At 32.6% G+C, this 19,892-nt stretch overlaps 4 protein-coding genes across 5 annotated transcripts; 3 read left to right on the forward strand and 1 right to left on the reverse strand.

Annotated features, from left to right (window-relative positions):
- Positions 1-4,623: 4,623 nt before the first annotated feature.
- Positions 4,624-7,742, forward strand: LOC114424060 (pentatricopeptide repeat-containing protein At4g39530). The gene has a single exon (XM_028390927.1). It carries the CDS (start codon positions 4,722-4,724, stop codon positions 7,272-7,274), a length of 2,553 nt encoding a protein of 850 aa, XP_028246728.1. The 5' UTR covers positions 4,624-4,721; the 3' UTR covers positions 7,275-7,742.
- Positions 7,743-8,341: 599 nt separating this feature from the next.
- On the forward strand, positions 8,342-10,330 carry LOC114421915 (60S ribosomal protein L6-1-like). The gene is made up of 4 exons (XM_028388051.1): positions 8,342-8,652; positions 9,099-9,205; positions 9,719-9,900; positions 9,998-10,330. Exons 1-4 carry the CDS (start codon positions 8,399-8,401, stop codon positions 10,151-10,153), a joined length of 699 nt encoding a protein of 232 aa, XP_028243852.1. The 5' UTR covers positions 8,342-8,398; the 3' UTR covers positions 10,154-10,330.
- Positions 10,331-11,781: 1,451 nt separating this feature from the next.
- Positions 11,782-13,514, forward strand: LOC114421914 (60S ribosomal protein L6-like). Its single transcript, XM_028388050.1, has 4 exons — positions 11,782-12,099; positions 12,309-12,415; positions 12,821-12,999; positions 13,094-13,514. The coding sequence occupies exons 1-4, from the start codon at positions 11,846-11,848 to the stop codon at positions 13,247-13,249; spliced, it is 696 nt and encodes a 231-aa protein (XP_028243851.1). The 5' UTR covers positions 11,782-11,845; the 3' UTR covers positions 13,250-13,514.
- Positions 13,515-15,235: 1,721 nt separating this feature from the next.
- LOC114421916 lies at positions 15,236-19,669 on the reverse strand. Of its 2 annotated transcripts, XM_028388053.1 has the most exons (4): positions 19,237-19,669; positions 18,665-18,705; positions 17,945-18,187; positions 15,236-15,452 (listed from the first exon to the last, which is right to left on the reverse strand). In XM_028388053.1, exons 1-4 carry the CDS (start codon positions 19,252-19,254, stop codon positions 15,413-15,415), a joined length of 342 nt encoding a protein of 113 aa, XP_028243854.1. In that variant the 5' UTR covers positions 19,255-19,669; the 3' UTR covers positions 15,236-15,412. The 2 variants fall into 2 exon arrangements, with proteins under 2 accessions (XP_028243854.1, XP_028243855.1); XM_028388054.1 differs by lacking the exon at positions 18,665-18,705 and having other exon boundaries at positions 19,237-19,497.
- Between the last annotated feature and the right edge of the window lie 223 nt (positions 19,670-19,892).

Here is a 19,892-nt window from a genome sequence, read left to right on the forward strand (position 1 = left end):
TAATAAATTATACGTTTGGGCGGTTTTCGATTGAATGAGTATGAAAGTGAATAAATTATTTGTTCATTAGGATTTGGTATGAGTGTGACCACTAATGGTAGCTGATACAATTCATTTATTCTTTATTTTTTTGGTGGATAGTCTTCCCACCGAATTCATGAGATAACTTTGATTTTTCCTTATCTTGATTGTAATTATTTTTTTTATAGGCAGAAATTAAAGATATTTAGTATCACAAGATTTCCATTAATTTCTGTACTTTTAAACTAAATGAGCTTTAGTTTAGTTATGAACTTGCAATTGATTTGATTATTTTATTTTATTTTCATTTATAAACAGTTTTATTTTGACTGCTAATTTATCTGACCCTTATGTATTTTAACGTACGCTATGATAAATTAAATTTTATTTTAAAACAAAATAATTTTTAAACATTTCGTTTTCATTCAGTCATACATCACTTTTTATTAATGACTAAATTAATGTTTTCATAAAATATTTATGAATATTTTAATTACGATCTGATTTATTTAATTATATTAAGTGTAAAAGATATTTATAAGTCATTACTATATAATATTTATTAATTAATTTAAATTTTAAAATATTTTTTTATAATTTTATCGTTAATGAAATAGCTTTTTTTAAAATTATTAATACTTCAAATTTCAAAATTATTAATATATACTTACTTTTTTTAAAAAAAAATATTTTATAAACTACACCTCAAATATATTTTTACACGAGCCAGTTTTTTATTTTGACTTTTCATAACGTGATGGGTGGATTGGTGGAACTGGTAGGTTTGGTTTCACTGATACACACACGTGGCATGTGGGTGTTTCAGAATCGCATACTACAAAATACATCTCATTTTCTTTTTCTTTTTTCAGTTACGATGATTAGAAATAAGTCAAACCATATTATTCTTTTATAATTTTATTTTAAAAATATTAAAATTGTATATTTTGGTTTTAAAATTACCAAATTAAGAAAAGCTAAATTGAAAGGAATAAGAGTTTAGAAATTATTAATTAGGAGAATAAAAGGTTTGTACTTTGTGGTCCAAATTAAAGTAGCACGTGCTCTGCGCATCACCTACCACGAGTTGGGAAGTTGGTGGAAGTAGTGGTGCAGGCCGTACGTGTAGGAGAGTGCGTGCATTCTCCTTTCAAACAAAGAAAGAATAACAAATTTGACGCAACATCACCACCACAACGATTCTGGTGAGATAGCGATAGCTCCTTCATCTTCAATCATTTCTAACCCATTGTAAAAACAAGTTTTACCATCAACGGTATTTTGTAAGAGTATAACACTCTTTTTTGCTCATAGTAAGATTGCAAAGATCACATTGGTGTGGTGTGTGATGAATTTTGTTAATCTATACTAAAATTTTTATTAATTATTGTTAGTGTAATTTTTTTTATCATTTTTTTAATTTATAAAATTTGTGGCAATATAAGTTACATTTTCTTGTTGGATTTGTGGCAACGCACATTACTCGTTCAACGGTCATTTGCAAAAAGAAGGGAGGAGACTCATTAGTGAACATCCGCAGGCTTCCCAACGGATTTTCAAACGTGTACTATGTGGTTGGTTGGTTTATGTAGAGATAACTTCAAATTTTTCAAGCAGAGTTTTGTATTGGATAATTGAAAAAATGTGAATGAGACAATGACTTTATTAAAGATGATTGATTAATTAATTTCTTGACCAAAATTAATTATTGTTAATACTGATAAATATGTTGTATCAATAACATAAAATTAAAATAAAAATGTAATTTTTGACAAATTTTAATCAATAATAAAAAAAGTTGATTGTTTTATTTGAGCTCATGGGATTATTATAAAATAGGTCCAGATCATTATTTTGATGAAGACTAAGCTTAGACTTTTGAACCAGTCGCCTCCTTTTCTTGGTGTGGCCAATTAATCAGACTTAAGATCTTCTTCCATTGGGACTAATAGGATGAAATATTTGATTAGAAGAAAACTCTTACCTACCATTTGTGAACCAAAACCTACCTACCCACTTATGTCATTATTAATTATTATCCTTTTTTTTTTAGTTGGGATTACGAGTTACTGCATGATTTTATTAGTTTTGTCTCATGTCATGTGTCAAATATAAATAAGCTATAATCGAAGACTTCAAGTCTTCTTGAATAGTCTTTACTCATTACTCTTCAAAACCATTAGGTTCTAAATTCAAATAAAAGGAGGACAAGATATATTTGGAGATGGCGGTTGAACAAATCGCAGGACACGAGGCACAACAAATTACTACTATATAATAAAGATTATAACTTATAAATGTAAAAAAAGTAAAATAAAAATAAAGTGACAACAATATCAACGCCATAGTTTATTTAGCATTTTATTTAATGTACTCTTCCCCTATATTAATTATTCGTATCGCTGTTTATATATCCTAGACAAGGTTAAGAGTTCATCAAAAGTAAAGATAATGTTTTATTTTAAATAAAAGTAGTTTGGCACTTTGGCAGGTTATACAAAAGTGGTTTCCCTTTGAGTTTGACAATATAAAGCTATGGCGTGTTATCCAAAAAAAAGAGGCTATGATTGTCCTAAACGTCTAATCTTCTATTTAGATTAAGAGATGGTTTATTTAACTCCAGTTCTTAATATATTTTTACAGGTCTTATTTTCTTTTTATACTCACACACGTGTGTGTGAGACACGAAAATTCTCATTTTGACTTAAAAAATTGTTTTTCAAATTGTTCTTAATATATTTTTACAGGTCTTATTTTCTTTTTACACTCACACATGTGTGTGAGACACGAAAGACACGAAAATTCTCATTTTAACTTAAAAAATTGTTTTTCAAATTTTAAGGAACATTAATGATGTGTGTGTTAAATAAATAATGATATAACATTTCCTTTAAAAAAAGGAGATATAATATAAGTAAAGTTATTATTGTTTTGTATAAAAAAATATATTTTTTCCTTTTCCTTTCCATGAAAAATTGGACGGAACATAAATTTGACATGGAATCCACATACAACTTTCGATTTCTTCCTTTTGTTAGAATGTTCTAAAAGATGGACAGTCTAAATTATATGAAGTCATTTTTCATGTCTCCTTAACCATTCATTTGTCACTCCAGCCACGCAAATAAAGCAGAAAAGTAAAATAAAGAGAGAGAAAAATTAATAAAGATATAAACTTAATTTTATTTCTAATTGGTTTAAATTAGTACTTTTCATTTTTTTTTATTTTTAAATTTATTCTTAAACATTTTAAAGGTAAATAAAAACACATATTTAACAACAATTACATAGGTATAAATTATTTTACCGATTACTATTAAATTTGTATCTTATAAAACTATAATCCAATCATTTATATTAGTTTACATTTTTTATATCTTGATATCTTATAATTTTATTATATCAATTTGTTATTTTCTTTTTTTTAGATATAAACTTATTATAGTTAATGAACATTATGTTTTGTAATTTTTTTTATTCAACCTATACTTTAAGATATATTTGATGTGAACTTTTACATGTACTTAAAATATCAAGAACATACAAAATGATGTTTTATTTTAATTTTTACTATTAAAATTACAATATATGTATTACTCTTTTCCCACTTTCCCCAAACCCACAGAAAGCTGTTCTACCATTTTTCTTTACGATCTATTACTGTAAAAGAATGGCTGGTGGAAAGCCTTAAACAGATGGTGGAAATTGGCTTTGATTTTGAAGATCGGAGGCCACGGTTTTGAAGGTGCCGGCAGGCGAGCTTGCCCGCTGCTAACGTCACTAACATGCTCTATTAGGGTTAGGGAGATCGCATTCGCACCAATACTTTTTCTCGTTTTTTTATAGATAAAATAAAATTGAGATTTATTAAGAATCACCAAATTATTTGAGTTTCGTTATTCTTAATTTTTTTTTTCTCTCAAAGAAATAATTGTGTATTTGGCAGAGATGAGAGAAATAAAGTTGGAGATAAATGTTGTATTTTTTTGGATTCATATCTTTTACGTTTTATTTTAATTCAATTTTTTTCATCCTCTAAATCAAACATATCCTAAATATGATTAACATTATTATTATCAACATGTGTAATAGCTCGACTGACAAGAATTTGTAGGTACGTAATACACTTTTGAATACGGAATACCCCTAGGCCTTAGTGCTCTTGCTTACAAAATTATTATATAAGCATTATTTTGAAAGGGAAAATTTGGTAGACACATACTTAATGCATCATTGTTGGACACAACCTATAACCAATGACACATTGGTACAATTTTGAAAAGAAAAATAAAATCTTCAGGATTTATGAATTTGTGTAGGTATTAGTTCCTTAGAAATGCATTTTAAACGCATGTACAAATAAAATGCACTTAATTACTGACCTGAAAATACTCTTTTTTTATGACCAGGATCTACTCTGTTTTTAATTATTGAATATTTATTCAACATTAATTAAAAGGTTAAAAAAGAGATAAATAATAAAAAAATAAAACTTTTAAAAGATAAAAAACTAAAACAATTTTTAGTAAAAAATAATGGATTAAAAAGCATATTTAAGCCTTTAGTTCTGTGTACAACACTTACCTGAATTTTGAAGATTAACGTTCTCATAAATCCGAAGTAGATAAAATGTTCATATTGATTTTGGCATCATTAAGCTAAAACTAAAATTAGAGCATGCATCCACTTCGCTTCTATCTATGATGCGAAGCCAGCATCGACTACTACTAGGAATATCCCACTTCAAATTCCTCAACAAAGACAATGTGAGCCAAACTTTGCACTTCTCCACTCTGTTACCTCCTTTTCTTCAACCACATGATTCTCCAATCCTTATACAAAGGAAAATTGGTCGTGAATTGGGCAAGTTATTGCAATTGCCATCCCCAAACATTCTCACTTCTCATTACTATAAGAAAATCCATGCCCACATTGTGGTGTTGGGTTTTCACCAACATGATGTCTTCCTTGTTAACACTCTCTTGCACGCATACTCAAAAATGAACCTTCAAAGTGATGCACAGAAGCTGTTCGATACTATGCCTCATAGGAACCTAGTTACTTGGTCCTCCATGGTTTCTATGTACACTCAACATGGTTACAGTGTGGAAGCACTGTTGTTGTTCTGCCGGTTCATGCGAAGTTGCAGTGAGAAACCAAATGAATACATTTTAGCCAGTGTTGTTAGAGCTTGTACACAATTGGGTAATCTCAGTCAAGCTCTGCAGCTGCATGGTTTTGTTGTTAAGGGTGGGTTTGTTCAGGATGTATATGTGGGTACGTCTTTGATTGACTTTTATGCCAAGCGTGGGTATGTTGATGAAGCAAGGTTGATTTTTGATGGCCTAAAAGTTAAAACCACTGTCACATGGACTGCAATTATAGCAGGGTATGCAAAACTTGGAAGAAGTGAAGTATCCTTGAAGTTGTTCAACCAAATGAGAGAGGGTAATGTCTATCCAGACAGATATGTGATTTCTAGTGTTTTGAGTGTGTGCTCGATGCTTGAGTTTCTTGAAGGGGGGAAGCAAATTCACGGATATGTGTTAAGGAGGGGCTTTGACATGGATGTTTCAGTGGTCAATGGAATTATAGATTTTTATTTGAAATGTCACAAAGTGAAGACAGGTCGGAAGTTATTCAATCGGCTGGTGGATAAAGATGTTGTTTCGTGGACCACAATGATTGCTGGTTGCATGCAAAATTCATTCCACGGGGATGCCATGGATCTGTTTGTTGAAATGGTTAGAAAGGGTTGGAAGCCTGATGCATTTGGTTGCACTAGTGTTCTCAATTCATGTGGTTCACTGCAGGCCCTAGAAAAGGGAAGACAAGTGCACGCTTATGCTATCAAGGTCAATATTGACAATGATGATTTTGTAAAAAATGGTTTGATTGACATGTATGCCAAATGTGATTCCTTGACTAATGCAAGAAAAGTCTTTGACCTTGTGGCTGCTATAAATGTAGTATCCTATAATGCAATGATAGAAGGATACTCAAGACAAGACAAGCTGGTTGAAGCATTGGATCTTTTTCGTGAAATGCGGCTAAGTTTATCGCCACCAACTCTATTAACATTTGTAAGCCTTCTTGGGCTATCTTCATCATTATTTCTTCTGGAACTAAGCAGCCAAATCCACTGCCTGATTATTAAATTTGGGGTTTCTTTAGACAGTTTTGCTGGAAGTGCTCTAATAGATGTTTATTCAAAATGCTCATGTGTTGGGGATGCAAGACTAGTTTTTGAGGAGATATATGACAGAGACATTGTAGTATGGAATGCGATGTTTTCTGGTTACAGCCAACAACTGGAAAATGAGGAGTCTCTCAAACTTTACAAAGATCTTCAAATGTCAAGGCTAAAACCCAACGAATTCACTTTTGCTGCTGTAATCGCAGCAGCAAGTAACATAGCAAGTCTGCGACATGGTCAGCAGTTTCACAACCAGGTGATAAAGATGGGTCTTGATGATGACCCCTTTGTCACAAATTCCCTAGTGGATATGTACGCCAAGTGTGGAAGCATCGAAGAGGCTCACAAGGCATTCAGTTCCACAAACCAAAGAGACATTGCTTGTTGGAATTCCATGATTTCAACATATGCCCAGCATGGAGACGCAGCCAAAGCTCTTGAGGTGTTTGAACGCATGATTATGGAGGGAGTGAAGCCAAATTATGTCACCTTTGTAGGTTTACTATCAGCATGTAGCCATGCTGGACTTCTAGACCTTGGATTTCATCACTTTGAATCGATGTCCAAGTTTGGAATTGAACCAGGGATTGATCATTATGCATGCATGGTTTCCCTCTTGGGCCGTGCTGGTAAAATATATGAAGCTAAGGAATTTGTTAAGAAGATGCCAATAAAACCAGCAGCAGTAGTGTGGAGGAGCTTGCTCAGTGCATGTAGAGTCTCAGGTCATGTAGAATTGGGTACATATGCTGCTGAGATGGCAATTTCGTGTGATCCAGCAGATAGTGGATCATATATATTACTTTCAAATATTTTTGCATCAAAAGGTATGTGGGCAAGTGTTAGAATGGTGAGGGAGAAAATGGACATGAGCAGGGTAGTGAAGGAACCAGGTTGGAGCTGGATTGAAGTGAATAATGAAGTTCACAGATTTATTGCCAGAGACACAGCCCATCGTGACTCTACACTTATATCTCTAGTTTTAGACAATTTGATTCTACAGATCAAAGGGTTTGGTTATGTGCCTAACGCTGCCACATTTTTTCTTGATGATTGATATAATTCAAACTGTGATAAATTACAACTAGCCAAGCCTTTAAATTGCTCATCAAGTAAAAGTCAGTACATTGCTTGGTATTTCGTTAGGCAATATTGGGCTTCAAGCTTTTTTCATCCTGAAGACATTTTTTTAACAATGTTAATTTTGTGATCCAATTAAGTTCAAGTCAAGCTCACTTCTCTGTGGATAAAGGATGAGACTGTGCAGTGGTTTTTCCATGGGATTGAACCGTGACAACGAACTTCTACAACACATACCAAAGAGATGGAGATGTTCTCTTGTGGGTGACATGTAAAGGAAGGCAACGCTAAGCTTGAGTTTAGGTGGACAAAGACACAACTAATAGGCAGAATTGTTGATTATGTAATTTTTTTTTGACAAAAATTGTTGATTATGTGTTAACTGGTACATAGATGCAAATGTGACCTTGCAACTATAGTCTATAGATTCATCTAATAGTACCGACGACTTTGTGCACGTAAAAATTTGTATTTCTGGTTACTACGAAGTTCCAAGGATAGGGCAGTTTTTTGTTGAAGAAAACAATATAAACGGTGACACTGACACCATCCATCCTCTCCAAAAGAATTTCTTTTCAATCTGGATTGGCGTGCTTTAACATTATTAAAAATATTTACCCGTATCTTAAATAAGAGTCAATTCAAAGCATTTTTTTAAATAAATTACTTTCAAATTAACCGCTTAATGGAAATACTAAGCAAAGATTCTATGTATATTTAATAATTTACAATTGGTATATTTTAAAATTTACAAAGATTTATTACTTCTTTTACTAGGATAATTTCTTACCAATACCATGGTTACATTAAAAAAAAGTCACAAAATTGAGAATAAGACATTAAAGTAATTTCTTTTAAAAAAATACATAAAAGTAATTACATAGAATTTATTTTTATTAATTTTTATCAATTTTGTGTTTATGTATTTTAATATTTTTTCATATTATGTTAATGACAAAACAATACGTGGGCCTGGGACATGGATCTTCGAGTCGGGTCAAGGCCCGTTAGATAGGGTTTATACAAATTGAGGCACCTCTATGATTTCATTTGCGCATCGAACCAAAATTAGGGTTTTTGTCGTAGCAGGAAGAAGCAGCAATGGCGCCGAAGATAACACGCAAGGTCAGCAGAAACCCCGAATTGATAAGGGGAATCGGAAAGTACTCGAGGTCGCAGATGTACCACAAGAGGGGCATTTGGGCTATCAAGGCCAAAAACGGTGGCGTTTTACCTCGCCACGACCCCAAACCCAAACCTGAAACTCCCACTGAAAAACCACCCAAATTTTACCCCGCTGATGATGTCAAGAAACCCCTTGTCAACAAGCACAAACCCAAACCAGCTAAGCTCAGGTGCATTATCAATCTCATTCTCACTTGTTATGTGTAATGGATTCTAAAATTTGTGTTTTTATTTGATTTTAGTTTAGTTTGTGTAATTGATTTGATTTGGAGTTTGAGATGTTAGAAAGACATGTCATAGAATGATTGAATAATATAATATGCTGATACAAAGCTCAGGTTAAATTTATAACAATAGAAGCTACTCGGTTTTATATGCACTAATTAACTTAGTAAAATGGTTTGGAAACTAACCAATTCACTAACACGTAACTAAGTAGAATCAGCAGTTCTAACTTTTAGTTTTAATTATATCAATTTATTTTATGTTAGTCTAGGTTATTGGTAAATGATGGAATGTATTTGAGTATTTTTTTCAATAAAATTTTTCTGGTTTGGTTATGTTTTATTTTTATGTGGAACTTATGGCATGTGATTCTGTTTTGTTTGTGTTTCAGGGCTAGCATTACCCCCGGAACAGTGTTGATTCTTCTTGCTGGTAGATTTAAGGGAAAGAGGGTAGTGTTTTTGAAGCAGCTACCTTCTGGGTTGCTTCTTGTAACAGGTGAGTTTTGTTGTTAAACATTATTGCTGAGATTGTGCATGCTAAGCATTTTGTTCATTTGTCATTGTATTAATAAATTGAATTTTTTATTTTATCCTGATGAGTAATAATCAATTATTTCTCTTGTATGTAAAATGTTGCTTCTCTATTATTGCTTGGGTGTATACTAGTGTTTCATCTCGCAATGTTGTCTCTTATTATACTAGGGATTTCATTATCTGATTTAACCTTAATAGGAAACAGTGAAAATAGAAAACAATAATAAGATGTTTAAACTTTTCAAAACAGGAAATAAAACCAATTTATCCCTTTATTTCCCATCTAGTGTAGTTTTCCGGGTATGTGGGTGGAAATGCTAGTGACTAGTGGTTATCTTGGTGGGTGTGCTCTAGAATGTACATTGGCATTGGTTTTTTAGTACCTAATACCTATGGATCACAAATTTGAATTTGGGATGTACTCTGTTCTCCACCCATTTCTGGTCCGTCTTATGTCTCTCACGTGCCATTTCAGGTCCTTTCAAGGTTAATGGAGTTCCTTTGAGACGTGTGAATCAGGCCTATGTTATTGGCACATCAACCAAAGTAGATGTCTCTGCTGTTAATGTCAACAACTTTGATGACAAATACTTTGCGAAGGAAGCCCAGAGGAAGAAGAAGAAGGGAGAAGGGGAGTTCTTTGAGGCAGAGAAGGAGGTGGGATTATCAGTTTTTTGATTTTGTTGATGTTCTCCCTGTTATTCTTACGTGCTTCTGCGTGCTGATCTCTGCATTCTTTTTTCCAATGATGCAGGAAAAGAGCGTGTTACCCCAGCAGAAGAAAGATGACCAGAAAACAGTGGATGCTGCATTGTTAAAAGCCATTGAGAGTGTGCCAGACTTGAAGTCTTATTTGGGTGCCAGGTTTTCTCTAAAGGCTGGCGTGAAACCTCATGAGCTAGTCTTCTAGAGGAAAGAAGGGTGTTACTCTTGTTTTTGATAACCTGTTTGTTTATTGGTGTTGATCCTTATAGTTGCACTCTTATAACATTCTTGTTAACAGACAAATGAAGAACCTAAAATTTTGTTAGGCAATCGATTGTGACGCGTGCTCTTAACATTTTGTTGATTGTGTGAATTTTAGATATTGTGTGGACCTTTAGCACGCCAAATGAAAAAAATTGGAAACAGATGTACATGTGGTCAAGGAAATCTTTCCATAATACATTCATAAAATTTTAAGATATAGATATCAGAAGAATCGACAATGACTAGGATGAATCTTCCCGAGTATTTTTTTTGGCTTTTTAATATACAATAGCTACATGTTTTGTTGCCCTTGGCTTCTGAAGTTATAATTTTCTGTTCACTTGTTTTTTTTTAGAGAAAATTGACTTGCAGCAGTAATTTTGCTTTTTGAAAATTTTAAACACCTCAATATAAGTCATATTATAATCATGTTTAATTATATTCTTGTTTAGACTAAATTTGAAAAAATAATCCTTTATTTTTTGAAGTTCTTTTTGAAAAGCTGATAAACGTGAAGTATTACTTTTTCATAATAAATTTAATACGGATTTTTTTAGAGAAAAGTTTAGGGTAGTGGCTGTGTCAGGACATGCTTCAGGTCACCACTCAATTAATATACACTAATAATAGTATTAAAAAAAATGAAAACTTTTCCTTCTTAAATTTGGATGAAATTTACACTTTCAAAGGTAAAGAATAATATATTATTTTTAAAGTTTAATGCCTATGTATCATTCAATTATATTATAAATTATTATTTGAATTATTTTAAAATGATTATTTTAAAAGTGAAAAAAATTATTATATAATGAACTATTGAATGATTGTATAATTTTTTTCGTGAGAAATAAAGGATAACATAAGATGTAAGGTTCGATGAGATAATGATCCAAGCTCAGCAAATTAGTTGCCTTGGCGATAAAAATGTTGAAAGGAGAGGTTCTATTTACGAGCTTTGAAGTTGCTGGTCCTTCGAATAAGGGTGGTATGCAGTGCCGTTCACGTCCAACAATTGCAAAACAATAAGAGAATCTGAGTCACATATAAGTATTAGTTGACGAAAACCAGCGTCCCAAGCTATTTGAAGACCGTGCATGAAACTCAGCATTTACATTTGTGATAAAACCGCCAGAACCTTTGAAACCAAGATGTCATTGGTCAGGATCATCTCTGAGGAGGCCTCCGGATAAAAATTAAATATCATATTAGAAATTTATAATACTCATATATTCTGCTGAATATTTATGTGAGCCAAAGAGGAAAAAAAAACAGTTTTTCATTCATAGGTACAAGATTCAATCTTGTTCTAATAGGAAATAATGCACAATAAAACTAACTCTCACATCTAACAAACAAAAGAATAAAAATAACTTACTTATTACTTATAGAAAATAAAATCATTTAAATAGTTTGATGGCACGTGTCAATTTAAACAAATTAAATTTTAATTAGTAAAATGAAGACTGGTATACTAAAAAAAATTATGGACACATTAGTCTGGGCTTGGAGCATGGATCCTTTGAGTCAGGTCAAGGCCCGTTAGATTTTATACAGAACAGGTATCTATATGTCTGATTTTCATTTGCACATTAAACGAGAATTAGGGTTTGTAGTGCAGCAGGAAGAAGCAATAATGGCGCCGAAGATAACACGTAAGGTTAGCAGAAACCCCGAATTGATAAGGGGAATCGGAAAGTACTCGAGGTCTCAAATGTACCACAAGAGGGGCATTTGGGCTATCAAGGCCAAAAACGGTGGCGTTTTACCTCGCCACGGTCCTAAACCCAAACCTGAAACTCCCGCTGAAAAACCACCCAAATTTTACCCTGCTGACGATGTCAAGAAACCCCTTGTCAACAAGCACAAACCCAAACCCGCGAAGCTCAGGTTCATTTTCACTTCATTCTTATTTGTTTTGACTTATTTTATGGTGATGCTAGTAAATAAATTGGGGATCTGGAAATGTAGGTTATCGCTGATTGCTGATTAATAAAATGAATGAGTTTTTTTTTCTTAATAAAATTGCTTTGGTTTAATGATGTTTTATTTATATATGGAGCTCATGGAGTGTGATTTTGTGATGGGTGTGTGTTCAGGGCTAGCATTACTCCCGGGACAGTGTTGATTCTTCTTGCCGGTAGATTTAAGGGAAAGAGGGTAGTCTTTTTGAAGCAGCTTCCTTCTGGGTTGCTTCTTGTAACTGGTGAGTTTTGTCATTAATATGATACTTCTTATTGCTGAGATTTTGCATGCTAAGCATATTGTTTAATGTGTGATGTTTTGACTGTTGTTATCATCAATTGAATTTATATTGTAATTGTTGTTGATAATTGGTTAGTAAGTGTTGCTTGAGGTCTGTACTTCTGTTTCAACTCACAATTTTGTTTGTTGTTATGTTGCTTTTCCATTTTGTGTATTTTTATGTGTGTGCGTGTAAATGTTAGTGATTATTTTGGGGGTGTGCTTTAGTTTAGAATGTAGATTGACATTGGTTTTTTGGTACATGTTGATTTCAAATTTTAATAGCACTTGACTCTTGCTTTTCTGAGATGTACTCTGTGCTCCATCCATTTCTGGTCTGGCTTATGTTTGTCACTTGCCACTTCAGGTCCTTTCAAGATTAATGGAGTTCCTTTGAGACGTGTGAATCAGTCCTATGTTATTGGCACTTCAACCAAAGCAAATGTCTCTGCTGTTAATGTCGACCAGTTTGATGACAAATACTTTGCAAAGGAAGCCCAGAAGAAGAAGAAGGGAGAGGGTGAATTCTTTGAGGCAGAGAAGGAGGTGGGATTGTCTATTTTCTTATTTTGTTGAAGTTCTTGTTATTTGTAGTTAGTTCTGCATGCTGATCTCTGTCTTTTTCTTCTTTCTGATGCAGGAAAAGAGTGTGTTGCCCCAGCAGAAGAAAGATGACCAGAAAACTGTTGACTCTGCGTTGATAAAAGCCATCGAGAGTGTTCCAGACTTGAAGACTTATCTGGGTGCCAGGTTTTCTCTAAAGGCTGGCGTGAAACCTCATGAGCTAGTCTTCTAGAGTAAAGGGGTGTTACTCTTGTTTTTCATATCCTGGTTGTTTATTGATGTTTGTCCGTATAGCTGCGCTCTTATAACTTGTTAACAGACAAATTAAGTACTTAAAAATTTTGTTAGGCTACCAACTGTTTCTCTCGGACATTCCTTCCTGCAATTTTGCTCCTTTTCACACTTTGTTGATTGTATGAATTTTAGATTTTAGATGTGTATGGGGCTTTCATCTTGTCATGTCAAATGAAGTGGTGCATAGTCATTAGTGGATGCTACCTGGTTGATCCTGCAGTATTGATAACTATATTCTTTTAGCATGTGGTTAGGAGTTTAGGAGTTTGATTCTTAAGTCAGTGTGTATGGAAGAATATCTGTAGTTGAGAGAGGTTAGATTGTTAAATGAATTTTCGGATTGGGAGAGTTTAGTCTTTAGCTCTTAAAATAAAAGAATCATTGATAGTAAAAAGGGCATGAAATACTATTGAGTAAATCATAACCTTAATGTATAGATCATCCATTTCTTCTATTGGTATTATCATACCTTATTATATTTTAAAGTAAATCATATTAAATTAAAAAGGTAAGTAAATAATAAAAAGGTATAAATAATATCATCACATCAGTGAGTTGAGTCGTTGATTTAAGAGTTTAGAAGAACTTGCTAAACGAACTAAAGGACATCGGGTTTAATTAGGTTGAGTTGGATCTGACTCCAACAACAAAATTCTTACTAAAATAGTTGGGTCTGATTGGGTTCATAAGTTATTCAAACTAGTGAATACCTCTAATTGAATAACTTTGTATGTGGTCGTGTGTTGGTGGTTTAGAAGTAATAAACCAGATAATTAAATCGTTCAAAATTTAATATATTCTAAAACTATATATATTAATTTTGATGTACATGAGGCATCAAATTATTGTGTTAAATCTAAAATTTTGTGAATGAAACTTTTAATCTAATAATAAGTTTTGACATAAAATTACTTTTAATCTATTTTTTTTACTCAGCAAAAAAAAAACTAATTAAAAGTTATTGAGTGATTTCTTTTTGGATTTAAATTTAAAATGAAAATTTGAAATAATAAAGTATGACCTATGAAATAATAGTTATTAATTAATGAAAAAAATAATAGTTGAAACTTAAAAAGTAAAATAATAGGAAGTCCGAAGTGGTACTTGAAGAGACTAAAGCCATATCTTTTCTTTTTTTACAACTAAAGCCATATTTTAAATGCGTTTTTTTTTTGTATTTTTTTATGATATATTAAAGAAATGTGGTTTGTCAGTTTTGGAAATTTCGCAACGTGGAACTAAACCCAAAGAAATTATTAATAAGATGGAATGATTGTGGTAAAACTAACAGGGTCAGCTGGAGCCTCCAGATATATCAATTGTATGATGGGACAGAGTTTGTTAGATAACTTGCAAAACATTTATTGATGCTAAATCTTGTTGGAATTTCCTGAAGAGGAAAATTTAGTTGGTTGGAAGTTGCCGTGCGTTGGTGGTCCTACTCCCGGTTTAGATAATGGATAATGGCCTAAAGCAATTTTAGTCCTTAGAAATTAAAGCACTCTTGCAAATTGGGTTTAAGTTGTAAAGCGTCCAACGCAAAATATTTATTTGGTTGTCATCATAAAAATGGAGCATTGCAGGCTGGCAAGAATTGCAGTTAAAGCATGACCACTGGTAATTATTTATTTAATGTACCCCAAATCTCAGTAATAGGTTAACAACACCCACGATGACCGTAGTAGAGCTGATATATAGTGGAAACCCTTTTATAGTTTTTCGGAACCACCGGCGAAGAATAATCATTAACAAGTAACCTATTTTGTACAGTATTTATTTAGCTGCACAATGGATAAATGGAAAATATTCACCATGTTTTGGAGCTAGCAAACAGGTTTTTTAGTTATGACTAATGAACGCCGTTTAAATGGTTACCATCTTTACCTATAGTTGGATTAAAAAAAAATTTAGCTACCATAAGAAGTAACAGAGAGAATCATCGCCAAAGGTAGATTAGGACTGAAAACAAAAGGTTTGTTTTTAAATTAAGATCAATAGCTAATAAGTATTTATCACCAAACGAACAGACAAGCAAGCTGTTCCTATCCAGAATCTTCAGAAAACAAGAGAAAGATTGCACTTGCCCTTGAATATTAGGCTTTCACACAACAATTGAAGTAGCTGAGGAAGCTCTTCCTTGCCTGTCAGGGAAAATAAATAAATAAATAATGATGTAAAAGATGTGCACCATACGTATGTACGACATATAATTGAGCAATATTAATCAGAAACCACAAATGTACTACTACCTGAGGACAATCTATTTCGGATCTAGAGATGAAGCTGATATGCAGTAAGTTCTTCTTTGAAATTCCACCATAGACATTGGGTTGTTTTCTTTTATTTTATTTTTTTGATACATTTTATTTGGGCTGTTTTCTACTAGCTAGGCTTCTCATAACCACATAAAGGGACATTATCCCCAACAAAATGCGAGCAACCTATATATTTTATTATGTGTGGCTCTCTTACTATTGAATAGAATGTAATTGCCCCAAACATCCATCGCATGTGCAATAACTAGAATTGCGTGTTGCCTAGGTATCTAGATGATACACAACAATAATTTGGGTCCCACCATAATATTCTCTATATTGTATAATTTAGTGTATCCTCTTCTTTCTTTGGTGGAAAATATTTGCATATTTTTCAACTACATTATTCTTCACTACTTTCTTTCCATATTGTGTTCATTAATATATGGTACAGCTACAGCTGCTAACAAAGTAGAAAACCACGGATCTATGTCCCTTACTTGTTCAACATAATCCGATATTATTTTGATTTTCTTCATTTTCTTTTCCAGAGTCTCAGCTTTTCAGTGACGGGGTAGACGGAAGATTGTGTATATGCCATTCATTTATTCATTAATAGTGTGTAATTTAATCATGATGAAGATTTGTATAGTTAGGTTCATCCCAAGTCCTAATACTAGAAATGAAAGGAGAATATATGAAATTAAACTTGAAGAGTAAAAAAAAGACATTGTTTTAAATGATATTTCTTGAAGAGTAACGATATTTTTTTGGCAAGAAAACCCTCTATGTCAACTCGAGTTTTTTAAATCCAAATATGAACTAATGGGTGGCTTTTTCTATGTGGAGACAGACAGGTTACTAGTTTGAAATTTGTAAATGCTCTGTAGCTCAAGGTCAAGGAGAGGACAGACAAAGAGTTAAAGTCAGAAGCAAAGACCTCTCATCCCATAGTTTTATACATTAACTATACGTCTATACCTACTTGCTAGAAAAATGTTGTTCATAGGACAACTTTATAATACACATTTTACAACTGAATGTGTGTGTGTGTGAGAGAGAGATAGAGGAGTGTAGAATAAGATAACCAATGTGATAAAAGTAAAAAAGAAAAAAAAATTTGTAAAATAGGGATGTGGGAAAAATGAGTAAGAATAATATTATTCAAAGATATATATGTTCACCAACACACTCTTCTTCAACTATATTGAGTTATATTATCTATAAAGCATTTTTTATGATATAACATTCATTCACAAATTGGTTAATGTAGTTTATACATTTGTAAGAAGGATATTGAAAATGCCGATGAAAAAGAGTAAATTGCATAGCTTTTAATATGAAAAGGAGTGGAGGGAAAACAAGAAAGAAAAAATTATTTAAAGAGATTTCATAAAAAAGTAATCTCTCTCAGAATTTGATTTTTGATCAAGCTTAATAACATCATTGATTCATATAGCCAATTTCACTTAACAGGATTTATCCATCATATTCATTGTCTTATATGAGACTTCTCTCTCTTCTTTTCTTGACTTTTTTTCTTTTTTAGAGACCCCATATTTTCTTGACTTTCTTTGAGGTATTAAAAATTATAATTTTTTTATACAAATATATTTTTAATTGCAAAAAACATATTTTGGTATTGTGATGTGTGATTACTATATCTATGTTTTTCTTCTTCTCTAACATAGTTAGGACATAACATGGACATAGATGTGGTTAGGAGGGAAACTTTAATAAATAGCTAGGTCTAATCAATTACTTCAAAATAAAATAAAAATAGACACAAACATACATTTACAGTCACATAGAGATTGAGTTTATTTTAACTTTTTAAAACATGTTCAATGGCAGTCTCAATATGAGTTGTTTAACTTTAAACACGGCTTCTTATAAAGCAATTGCTACTTAACAATATTATACCGTAAATAACATATTTTCAAGCATCATAGAATTCATAAAATTAATTTAAGCATTCACTTTAGCAATCTTAACATTAAAGTGAATTTTTATTTAAAATACTTAAATCTATATGAAATTGTATGATCCACAAAAATTATGATGAACACCTTATATAAATAACTATGCACTTGGTAATTTTTGACGAAAAAGTACCATAAGAATGTTTTTGTAACATACCATCTTTTTATTTTATAGCACATGCATCCCCCACCACATCTTCCACTTCAATTATAAATATTCTGGAAACTTTTTTGTTTATTCTTTTTAAAATATCATATCATACTGATGGAAATTTGCATGTTACATACATAACTATAACTACAATTTTTGTGTGAATCACGATCAACAGTAATAGTGTTCAAGAGCTGCCCAAAAGTAAAGAACAGCTAAACAGCTTGTGTAGACAAGAATCTTACAGTTGGAGAGTGGGTTTGATGGTAGTGGGGTTGAGGGTGCTCACTGCTGTGGGCAGTGTTGACGCTGCTGGAGGTTGTTGAATCCATGAATTCTTCTTCATTGCCAAGGCTTGCCCTGGAAATATTTGTCTTGTTCTGCTTCCTAGTTTCCCGGATCTTTGAGAAATCAAGTGAGTAGTCCGGCACTTGGCCCTTCTGATCCCAGTCCCCAAATTGCGGCACCGATAACCATGGAGCATTTTTCTATGTATGTGGATAAGATTTACATTTTAAAACTTAGTCAGCTAATCACAGTAATTAAGGGTTCTTAATATATAATGAACTTAATATTAATTACAATGTAGTATACAAAACAAAATGTAATTGAAAGATTTAAAAGAGAGGGGATATTATTAGTATTACTTATCACCTGTCTTAGACTGCACAGTAAAATTTTACCAACTATAAAGGAAACGCGGAAAAGGAACGAATCTAGGGACGAATTTGACTATTTCTTTGCTTTAGAAATTAAGGAGTTATGATTATTTGTACGACTGTAACACTGTCATCAACGTTTCAAAGCAATCCAGGTTCCTTCGAGGTTAAAAACAAATCGTAGAGAATCCCCATCCTTTTAAAAAGTTTACATAAAACAAGAAAATGTAATAGTAAAACAAAATTAAATTTAACAATCATAATTAAGGCGAGCTGGAAAGGGGAGCGCATGAATAATCATGTTACCCGTGTCTCCGTTTTAACCGATTGAAGAAATACAACAATCTCTGCAGATGCACGTTGAATAACAGCTGGTATTACTTAATGACCAAAATTAAATATTAAATCAAACGAGAAACAGATTATGGATTTTGAAGGCGGATAAAACATGCAATTCTTTAGATGATTTTGTAGTCTTCTCAGATTAATTAAGATTAGAGTACGTTTCACCTTTAACAAAGAGAATAGAACCAAAAGCAGGTAAATAATAGCATGTAAGATTTTCGTCCTTTAAACTATGTTAACCGGTAGTTAATCTGCTTAAATCATATCTCCAAGCTACTACCTAGCTAACACCAAGTTTTCAAACAACCGTTTAACAATATAAATATATATATATAAGATATCGGTTTCACAATTAAAAGAGAAGAAGACTCTGCTCTCTCTGTTTCTGGTTCATGTGCTTCAACAAGTAGCATGCAATTTAATCTCCAGATTTGTGATCTAGCTAATTTCACATTAACGCAAACAATACAGCGATTACTTATTTTATGAAGCAATCACATAATCTGAAGAAGATTAATGAGGGAGAAACTAACCTCTTTACGACGGTCCATGGGAGTGTTTTTCAGATCTCGAAAGAGGTTTGGAAGTGTATTTATAGAGCGAGAGTTTAATAATGAACTGAAACAATCACAAACAACAGCTTGGCGAATCCGAAAGAAGAGAGGTCCCCCGTTCGTTCGAGATGATGTGAAATACCAAACTTATTGCACAGTGTGATTCAATCTCATTGGATGTGTGTGTCTATATAATACTTACAACAGAAAGATGCACTGGCTCCAACTTTTTTTTTTTTTAATCAAGACTTTTGTATTGATTTGTGAGTTCATTTACGAAAATGACACTCTTGGACACGCTATGCTTACCGACTTTTACACTTATCTTTCCCTTGAGGCTTTTTCTTCTTCAATAGGTGGTTCCTTTGTGCAAGCTGCAGTGTCTGACTTGGCGTGCGGATACACCTCATTTCCCCCTTATCATACCCGTGACACGGTCTACCCTAAAAGAAAAATGGAAAATGACCCCTTACTGCATGTTTGAAAAAATGTTGGTGAGAACAAAAATAATTTTATTAATGAATTAAGATCTGTTTTTTGTATTCATTTTGTATTACATTGTTACATTTCTCTTTGAAATGTTTGTCACAGCAAAGGTAAGGAAAAACAAACATACCCTTAGTTGATAAGCAACC

Source organism: Glycine soja, chromosome 8 (assembly GCF_004193775.1).
Source record: "Glycine soja cultivar W05 chromosome 8, ASM419377v2, whole genome shotgun sequence".
NCBI lineage: Eukaryota > Viridiplantae > Streptophyta > Magnoliopsida > Fabales > Fabaceae > Glycine > Glycine soja.

Coding starts and splice junctions, on each gene's coding strand:
- LOC114421915 (XM_028388051.1), top strand. CDS start 8,399: ATGGCGCCGAAGATAACACGCAAGGTCAGCAGAAACCCCGAATTGATA. Junction 9,206..9,718: donor TGGGTTGCTTCTTGTAACAG/GTGAGTTTTGTT, acceptor GTGCCATTTCAG/GTCCTTTCAAGGTTAATGGA. Junction 9,901..9,997: donor TCTTTGAGGCAGAGAAGGAG/GTGGGATTATCA, acceptor CCAATGATGCAG/GAAAAGAGCGTGTTACCCCA.
- LOC114424060 (XM_028390927.1), top strand. CDS start 4,722: ATGATGCGAAGCCAGCATCGACTACTACTAGGAATATCCCACTTCAAA.
- LOC114421916 (XM_028388053.1), bottom strand. Junction 18,188..18,664: donor CGGTTAAAACGGAGACACGG/GTAACATGATTA, acceptor CCACATACATAG/AAAAATGCTCCATGGTTATC. Junction 15,453..17,944: donor ATCAAACCCACTCTCCAACT/GTAAGATTCTTG, acceptor TTTCCCTGACAG/GCAAGGAAGAGCTTCCTCAG.
- LOC114421914 (XM_028388050.1), top strand. CDS start 11,846: ATGGCGCCGAAGATAACACGTAAGGTTAGCAGAAACCCCGAATTGATA. Junction 12,100..12,308: donor CCCAAACCCGCGAAGCTCAG/GTTCATTTTCAC, acceptor GTGTGTGTTCAG/GGCTAGCATTACTCCCGGGA. Junction 13,000..13,093: donor TCTTTGAGGCAGAGAAGGAG/GTGGGATTGTCT, acceptor TTTCTGATGCAG/GAAAAGAGTGTGTTGCCCCA.